The 9,460-nt window shown below is 39.6% G+C and overlaps 1 protein-coding gene across 1 annotated transcript; it reads left to right on the top strand.

Moving 5' to 3' along the window:
• Positions 1-772: 772 nt before the first annotated feature.
• On the top strand, positions 773-9,161 carry LOC119918983 (LIM domain-containing protein 1-like). The gene is made up of 6 exons (XM_038739558.1): positions 773-914; positions 2,880-2,942; positions 3,820-3,950; positions 4,874-4,925; positions 6,822-6,890; positions 7,556-9,161. Exons 2-6 carry the CDS (start codon positions 2,934-2,936, stop codon positions 7,688-7,690), a joined length of 396 nt encoding a protein of 131 aa, XP_038595486.1. The 5' UTR covers positions 773-914; positions 2,880-2,933; the 3' UTR covers positions 7,691-9,161.
• Positions 9,162-9,460: the final 299 nt, after the last annotated feature.

Raw genomic sequence — 9,460 nt, 5'->3', positions numbered from 1 at the left:
ATCAGGCAAAAGTATGAGATGAAGCATGAGATAAAGAAGGCTCCTGTTCACCAAGGTTAACCTCTCCTCTCTCTGTGCTGTCCCCTCCCTCACCTCCCCACTCAGAAATGTGAGGAATGTTCCCTCTTCCTGTGGGACCTGGGCAAGAATAGCTATGTGAAGTAGCACAGAGGGGTGTGTGTGTGTGTGTGTGTGTGTGTGTGTGTGTGTGTGTGTGTGTGTGTGTGTGTGTGCGCGCTCTGCTATAAGTGGCCAGTTTCAATACCACAGAACTATTAAAGCACACAGGCAAACAGGAAGCACGCGTAAAGTGTGGAAAGACACCAGAAATGAACAGAGAAGAAGAACAGCAGGTCGGTATATGTCTTGGCCATGACATCTAATAGAACAGCGTTTAATCTGTTGCACCTGTCTAATAATTGGATTTGATCAGCATTTACCCCACTGCGTTTGATCCAGATGTGTTCCCTTTCCTTAGTGCAGCACTGCTTGGTGTCTCAGCAATATTATATTAAGACACCAGCACACCATAGATCCGTTAGTTTGATTTATCTGCCTGGGATGCAGCAGGATATAAGAATATTGCAAGAGGGTCCATTACCTTCAAATGGGTGTAATTAATCACCACGGTCTTTATGCGTTAGTGCTGTAACTATTTTCTGAGACCAGGCTCACGGCTTTGCAAGATTTTCCACAGAGACATTTTAACATTCTGTCATTAACTCACCTTTTCTTGTCTGCTTTGATATACTTATTGTATTTCAATAATAAACACACTTTTTTCTTTTAAGAGGCAGTTTTTGAGAATGAAATGATACAAATTGACTTTTCTATCTGTGTATGCAGGTCGAAGGCTGAGAGGGAAGGCGTTCTACTATGTTGGAGGGAAGGTTTTCTGTGAAGAGGACTTTCTGGTGAGTAGTCAATTCACAATCAATGTCTAGTATACCTCAACTGAGGTATGTGGTCTTGTAACCTTTATTTTGACTTAAAAAATAGGTTTGGATACCTTTCTCATACTGAATTGTATTCACTTTCACACAGTCCACATGTCCATTGTCTCAAGGCTTCCAGATCTTTCTGTATTTAAGATTGGTTAATCAAAGTTAGCCCCTTTTCCTTAAATCACCATTCATCCATATATCTTACACACTTAAATGCAACCAATAATCTGTCAGCCTTTCACTTAAATGCAAAATATCAGCTGGAGACTTTGACCTTGTGGCCCAGTTTTTAGCATCCAATGCAGCAGATTCATATCAGTTTCCTCCCTTGGGTGGGACTGAAAGGAGGTCAGTAACTGGAGAAGCTGCTTTGCTAGGGTTTATAGGGTGGAGAGCGGTCAGGCCATTCACACCAGTGCAGAATGACTGTGTACTTTGCAAAAATGGAAAACTTTCAGTACGCATCATCATAGGATGTCCATTAAAAATCAATTGAAACTGGTTGGTGAAATTTGCCGTTTGTCATATTTGTTGCCAGTTTACATGCTGTTTTTTAATGTGGGTTTTGGGGGGTTAAGTTTAGGGTTGCTGCAAGTACTGCCAACTAATCCTTGTATTCACACTGTCAGTGGCTCTGTGTGTGTTTACCCACGGAGCCCTCTCTGTATAAAAACTCATCTATATCTCTTTTCACCAAAAGCTTGAAGTTGCTCAATTAAAATTATAATTTATACCGAATTAAATTTGCTCTGGCCATGCTCCCTCTATGTTCTGTTAATTACATCTGCTCCTCTGCCAACCCTGTTAGTGTGGCCTCTCCTCACTCACACTGTTCATACAGAATAGCACATAATAAAGCTGAGCTGATTGATTCAAATACTGTATCAGTTACCTAATCTCACAAAAAGAAAGTGATTTTAGGCACTTTTAAAAAAGGGGCTATATGGATTTTTTTCTAATGAAATTATTAATAAATCACTTTTTTACTTCCTTTTTGTCAATAGGCTGTAACCTCACTTAGAAATTAAGCACACACCTGTTTTCTCAGTTGCTTGCAACAGCCACTATTCTGCTTCTTATGTGAATGTATTGGGTCGGGATGTAGTTGCTAACATTATCTGGTGCAATATATTATAGTTGTAATATTATGACTTTCTATATTACTTCACCAGCTAATGCGACTCATGTTACTATCCTGTGTACCATCAATATTATGTAAAAGTGTTGATTTTAGCCTGCAAGAAATGATGTAACGGTACCATTACAACAAAAGAGGGCAATAAAACACTTATTTCACCACCTCAAGCAGAAACACCTTGTTGAGTTTGAGGAGAGTCAAAAATCCTGCAAGGAGAGGTCAACAGCTGTTGCGAGTTGTTAACCTAAATTTTTTTAGTATTTGTCCTATCATTAAGAACACCATTATCACAGAAATACCCTGAAATATTGTGATATTATTCCATATCACCAGTTAATTTATTTTCTCCCCTTAGCATATACGCTCAATTAAGAATTGAGTTGAATTAAGCCTCTAAGGCTACCATTACGATCTGTTGTTTACATGGCTAACGTTCTACGGAGGTTTTTAAAAACGGCATTGTGTGGCGGGCACTAGCTCATGTGTTCGACCAATCACCGTACACTTACATCATTACTCTTGTCCTGGAAGAAAACCTACTCTGAAGTAGAAAGCTAAAAAAGTCCCTCAAAACAGGGAAACTACGATCGTTCCCAGTTCTTGCAGTGCAAACACACTAAAAAGGGGGAGAGATCCTCCAACCGGTCATAAAACTATGAATTCCTCAGGTCCAAAAATGCCTATTGTGGAGTTGCTTAGCGTTCAGTCTGAAATGGTGGGTCAGTGAATTCAGTCATCCATTAAATAACCAAATTCCAATGACATCACTGTCGTCTTTTTTTTTCTGTCTGTTGAAGTACTCTGGTTTCCAGCAGTCTGCAGACAAGTGCAACGCATGTGGACATCTGATCATGGACATGGTGAGTGTCTGTTACTTCTTTCCAGCTGTGTGTACTTTTGTGAGTTTTGTCTGTGTTTGTGTGTGTGAGTCAGAGCCAGGTGATCTCAGCAGAAACTTGAGAGTTACTTCATCCTAATTGAGCTTTCTGTGGGCACATCTGGATAAAGACTCAGGAGACAGCATTGGCTCCACATGTGCATCTCTCTCTCTCTCTCTCTCTCTCTCTCTCTCTCTCTCTCTCTCTCTCTCTCTCTCTCTCTCTCTCTCTCTCTCTCTCTCTCTCTCTCTGACACACACAGTCTCTGGGGTAAAAACAAAACACACACACACAAAGCCATATGATGAAGTCAGGAAGTGTCGCATCATATGCAGGATTTTTTTAGACATGAGTCCTCACATGTTCTCCATCCGGCAGACAGAGATGGAGTACATGTCTCTGTTTTTATTGTGCTGCTTATCTTCACATCTGCATATTAAACGTGCTGTATATGTATGTAGCAGACATCTGTTCAGACTGTATGTGTGTGTTATGTTTCTGTATGTAACATACAAAATGTCATCTGCCTCTGTCTTAAATTTGCCAGAAAACACATAGTATGTTTATTTAATTGCAGCGTTTTTCTTTAAGCTTCATTTAATAGGCGTGATTACTTGTTAAATGATCCTGAGTGTCTAAGTGGGCTTATTCTCTGCTTTGTCTTATTCCTAGCTGCTTTCACGACCCACTATAGCCACAGGAATCATTACAAGTGAATCTAATCAAAAGGCAAAGATATTTTAAGAACAATGACTATATTAACCGTGGATACAAATAGTAAGGAAATATAAAACGCCAGTAGCAGAATGAAATAGTGTATTGATGTCCTGATTTTCTTCACTCATTTCTCTCTTTATAGATCCTGCAGGCCCTCGGGAAGTCGTACCACCCCGGCTGTTTCCGCTGTGTCATCTGTAATGAGAGCCTTGATGGAGTGCCCTTCACTGTGGACACTGAAAATAAGATCTACTGTCTCAAAGACTACCACAGGTAAGTGTTCTTGTTATATAGTATTTCAAAGGAACACGAGCGCATGACCTCGATTTATCTGTGTTAGTTTAGCTTGACAATGGAAAAAATGTCTAGGTGTCATATTCCAAGTTAAATGACAGCACAGGTCCTTGACTTTCCCTTGTTACTGCAGGATCTGGTTGAGAAGGGCCAACTGGGTTTCTCTCTGCCACGTGTGGCAGACACATGAGAAGTGTAGTCAGGGATGAAAGGAGAGGGAGGTGGAAAAGATCACTGTCCAGTCAGAGGTGTGAGGAGTGGCGCATGGCCGTTGGCTCCTACAGAGCGTCTTAACGTTTGAAGGAAAAATCAATTTTTCTGTGTGTGAGAAAAATTGATACTGCAGCTAAAGTTATCAACAGTAGCACCTGTAGTACCTCAACAGTTACAGCCTTTCTTCTTCTTACTAGCACAGCATGTACAGCATAGCCAGGCACATGGCCGATCACCGTCTGGCAGCCCCCACATGTTCTCGATTAAATCAGACAAACCTTATTGTGTATACAGTATGTGCTTGACTTTTAGCGGTCATGCCCATCCACAGTGAGAGGCCCCTTTGTTATTCCCTCAGACATCCAGGTGCCAGCCATGTGTGTGTGGAAATAAAGAATTCATTTTGCTTTTTGCTTTTCTACTCCTTTTTGGATCTGGGGATTCATATGTGTGAGGCAAAGCCAGCACATCTGCAAACCTGGCATCTCCTTGGTTGGATCAGGATCTTTAATCTAGTCAGAGTCGGGAGGGAGAGGGGGAGGCTCCTGTTGCGAGAGTGACACCAAATATGAACTGTGACCTTTATAGTCTTTGGATAAAGTGAATTCAAGTTACTCAAGTTCACTTATTTGAGTGCAGTTCAAACAAATCTATAAAAACTTGTTTCTCTATGCATCTAACCCTGTCAGGGTCCTGGCGCCTAAATGTGCAGCCTGTAACCAGCCCATCTTGCCCTCAGAGGTAAGCTAACACTCACCTTTATTCAGGACTGGGTCATGATAAAATATTTTCATGTGCTGTCTCTCTGTATTATTATATTTTGACAAAATTCTCATATCAAGGTATTGTGGTACACTTGTCTCAATCAATAATAAGTTTTAAAAAAGGTTGAGATCTTAAAGTTTTACATTATTTAAAATGTTGAAGATTCAGGTTTTGTTCTAAAGAAAAACTAAAACCATTTAACTCACTGGTATGAAGTTTTTAACATAGGATTTTGAATACCTAGTTGGATATCTTGTCTTACCCTACTGATTTGAAGTAATGCTTTGATAATCAGTATAATACCACGTGTATGTTGTGTGTTTTGTTTTGTTATGGTGGTTCTGGTGTCATGTTACATGAGCAGTATGTATGTTGACAACATATATGTTTTGGGAATGTTATGTTTTTATCAGTGAGTTGATAGAAAAGGCGGGAAGTCAGGGGAGAGAAAGATGTGGAATTAATGCAACAAAGGGTTGGATTTAAACTGGGCGTTGCGGTTCATGGTCAGCACCTTCACCAGTTCCACAGGGAACCCCTGTGTTAATTAAAAGGAATGTTGACAGTTTTAATGTCACTGCATTATATAGCAAGTCCTGTTACCCCAGCCACAAATGCCTTACTTCTTAGTTTACAAGTCACTGTGATAACTCACTGTGACATTCCAGTATCAACTTTAAATACACTCAGGAGAGGCTGTTGACTAAGGCATAGGTTTTATGTTTGGGAGATGAATGCCAGGTCTCCTAATTTCCTTGATGGCTGAAATGTAGATGTACATAACAATATGAGCATTAATTTTTGGATTTTTTTTAACCTGACACTGGGGAATATTTAGTGGTGACTATACGATATCAGTTGTAGTCTTTTAGCACCTTCAAAGCCACAAAGACAAATGTCAATGTAGAGGGAGTGTCACATGAATTCCAGCATGGTGTGAGTGATCAGCTTCATAAATCTAGAGGTTGTCCACCTTTTAATCAGTAGGAGCCCAGCAGGTGACGAGTCCTTATGTGCTCATGTTAACTCAGTTATGACCCAAACACAGAACTTGGCATACAAGTAGCAAGTACTTCAATACAGCCATATTCCCAGTAGACTACAGGTCAAAACTATGTGAGGCCTAATATCTGGGCTTTGATTTGATGTTTTGTTAAGGAAGAAAGCAGAATGATAGTAGGGAGAAGTTCACACAGGCAGGACATGCTGGCAAAAGCAAAGAAATGTCCAAACTTAGACTTGACTTTGCTGGAATGTCCCGTGCCCTCCCCTTTGAGTAAGCATTGAGGCCAGTATTTAGAGGAGAGGTAGAGCGTGTGTGTGTGTGTGTGTGTGTGTGTGTGTGTGTGTGTCTCTTGGGGAAGGGGGTTATGTCTGTCTTGTGCATTTATGTAAGCTGCTGGATGGATGTTAAGGGCAGTTCCCTCTCAGGCTTAAACTGTATGAATAACACTTGACATGAATAATCAGGAGGACAAACATCACACACAATCTGAGATATAGGATCTTTGGACAGATTTGCAAATGATTTCCTACAATCTTTGGCTCCTTGCAGCCATATTTTGTGTCTATATATATTTTGTTAATGTGATTTCTAAGTCCTATTTTGAGTGTGACTTGTTGAAAAGTAAATTCAGAAACTATAATGGAACTCCACTGATAGTAAAAGGGCCGTTGACAAACCCGTAAGCTCCAAGGTTGTGATGCAGAGAAGTACTTTAAAGTACAGACATTTCATCTCTTGGCTGACAGTGTGCGCACACTTTTTATCGACCTTTTGAAGCTTTTGTCAGACTGAACAGAATAAGATGGAGGAGTGTCTTTTGGCGAGATTGGTTTCAGCTGCGTTTGTCTGTCTGAATTTCTTTCCAGGGGTCTGACGAAACCGTTCGTGTTGTATCCATGGACAAGGACTATCACGTGGAATGCTATCACTGTGAGGTGGGTTAAAACTCGTCACATTTCTCTGTTACAAAACTGGAAAATGAAATATGCATGTTTAATGGCTCTGAGCCAGGGACCCTCTGAATGGCTCGTTAAGAGAAATCATAATGAGTAGATCCCCAATCTTAATTACAGTCTCTGTGCTAATTACATACTGCTTTGGAGAGCAGGTATGCAACACCTCATCATCCCTATCTCATCATTTTACTCAAGTGCCTCTTCTTTTTTTTGCCAAAGGCTGATTGACAGCTGCTCTGTTTTCACGAATAAAAATCAGTGGGCTGTGAAGAGCAGCTCCCTGTTAGTAGTGTTTAACTGTTGAGTGGCTGCATCCTTCCAGTCGTTTTTTGTTAATCATAGTAGTAGCTCAGAGAGGAGCATCTTGACATTAGGATATTGTCTTTGTAAACACTGTAAGCCATAACACAGATAAAGAATCCATGTTTTTTTCTCTGTATGCACAGATTTGAGATTTGCTAATAATGAGCAGTTTCAGTCCTTTTGTAAACACAACACCTCTGAGGCAGTTATTGCTGTCCAATCTTTTAGTGGTTGGAAATGAGGTCAGAAATCACACAAATTCTCCTCAGTTCTTCTATCCAAACTCAAGTAACCTTTCAGTGGAGGCGTCTCATCCGTGGTTCCTCCTTTGTGATATTCAGGAATGTAAGATGGAGCTCAACGACGAGGAGGGTCACCGCTGCTACCCTCTGAACGGCCACCTTCTCTGCCACTCCTGCCACCTGAAGAACATCGAGCTGGGCTGCTCCTCTTCCAGCGGCGCCTCCTCCTACTAATACCTCTGTAGGTGGAGTGAGACACCTGGTGGATTTACAGAGGAGTTGCCACAAGAGTGTCAGACAGCAGTGGTGGCGATGTACAATTCTTGTTGTAGAGGATTGATTCATGCAATGCATCAGGTCATACTTGTGGTTTGATATGTATTTTCACAGGAATGTTAATGAAGTTTATGCCTCATGAGGTTTTGACCCCATAATGAAGTACACCAAAACCTTACTTTGAATGCAGTTAAGCATTATGTTATATCTTCTGAATACATACTTGGCAGGTGTTGCCATGTTGTTGTTTTTTATGTAAATATCAGTTGTGTTGGCTGTGTAAATATCTGATAGTCAACTTGTTTTAGATATGGTGTACCTTCAACTTCACGTTTGCACTTCAGCTCTGAATTTAATTTCAAGATTGATTCATAAATCATCTGCCTGAAGATTCTAATAATGATAATCATTTACACAAAATATAATTAAGTCCACTGTTGAATGTGAGACAAATCACAGCTACCTAATGTTTCAGTCGGAGAGAAAGGATCATCTGCTGGCTCATTAACTAAGATATTAATGGAAATAATTGGTTTAATCATGTGATAGTCTGGATGCCTATAGTGCCTCCACCATACGTTTCTACATGCAATAATATCAGTTTGTAGGTATTTACATATGAGTAATACATAGAAAGTAACATTATTTGAACATTATTTTAAAAAGTCATAGCATAACAATAAATCGTTTTCAATTTGTTAACCAGTTACCACTTTATAGAAAGGGTTTGTTTTCTTCTCAAAGTGGTTAACAGCGATAACCAGAGCCTTGAGTGTTGGTATTTTTCCATATACAAATTCCATTATGCAATAAATTAGATCAAACAATCATTTTTATACACAACCATTCCATAGAAATGTTAAATAATGCCATTATCCTTGATGTTGCTACACCTTTGTGTCCTTACCAATTCACAGCCATGTAAACATTTTTATGACATTTCTGTCTTGCTTAAATTTGAGTAAGAATGCTTATTTTGTACTTTTCCAGGTTATACTGTTCTGTAGTAAATAAACCAATAAGCCAATATTTGTCACATGCAGTCTGCTCCAAGCAGACAGACAGATTTGCAAACTCTCTATTTACCGATGAAGATGTTGGTATTAGGCCTGGACATCTATGTATTTTGTTACAAACATTGTATATTTAAAAAAAGATATATATTGTAGGACTATATTCCTTTATTTGTGTTAAATTCTTTGCGCAAAACCTCTTAAATACTAATCTGATCTGCAATGGGAAGTACTGTTTTGATTGCCTACTTTGCCATCCTTATATTATTCATGAGTTTACTAACTTAATACTTGTTGCTTGTCATTTCAGGTCCTTATTTCATAGCCAATTGTAGTTACAATGAAGAGCAAACATATACGTGTGTTGTATGATTGCTGTAAAGAAAATATTTAATAAATGCATTGCAATGGGCCAACTTTCTATTTTAATTTGACCCTTTTTTACAGTAGAAACACCTGAATTTGTTAGTAAATCCATATATCTTACTTTCAGTGAAGACCGATATCTATTTAGTGGTACTTTGACAACACTGATGCGTTATTTGATCAATGTGTTTACAGTATAATTCATGCATTAATACAGTCCATTTCCATTCAGCCCTGAACAGTCATGTCCAATGTGGCACTGCAGGCATGCAGACTGTCGTCCCCAGCACTGCCCTGTAGATTGCTGTGCAACACACAGTGCACATTTTGCAGAATTTGGTCGATAGCC

The sequence above is a fragment of the Micropterus salmoides genome, unplaced genomic scaffold (genome assembly GCF_014851395.1).
Source record: "Micropterus salmoides isolate LMB-PRFRI ecotype aquatic unplaced genomic scaffold, ASM1485139v1 Ms_hic_scaffold_2514, whole genome shotgun sequence".
Classification (NCBI taxonomy): Eukaryota; Metazoa; Chordata; class Actinopteri; order Centrarchiformes; family Centrarchidae; genus Micropterus; species Micropterus salmoides.
The sequence above is the reverse complement of the archived record's forward strand: the minus strand, read 5'-3'. Positions and strand labels throughout refer to the sequence as shown.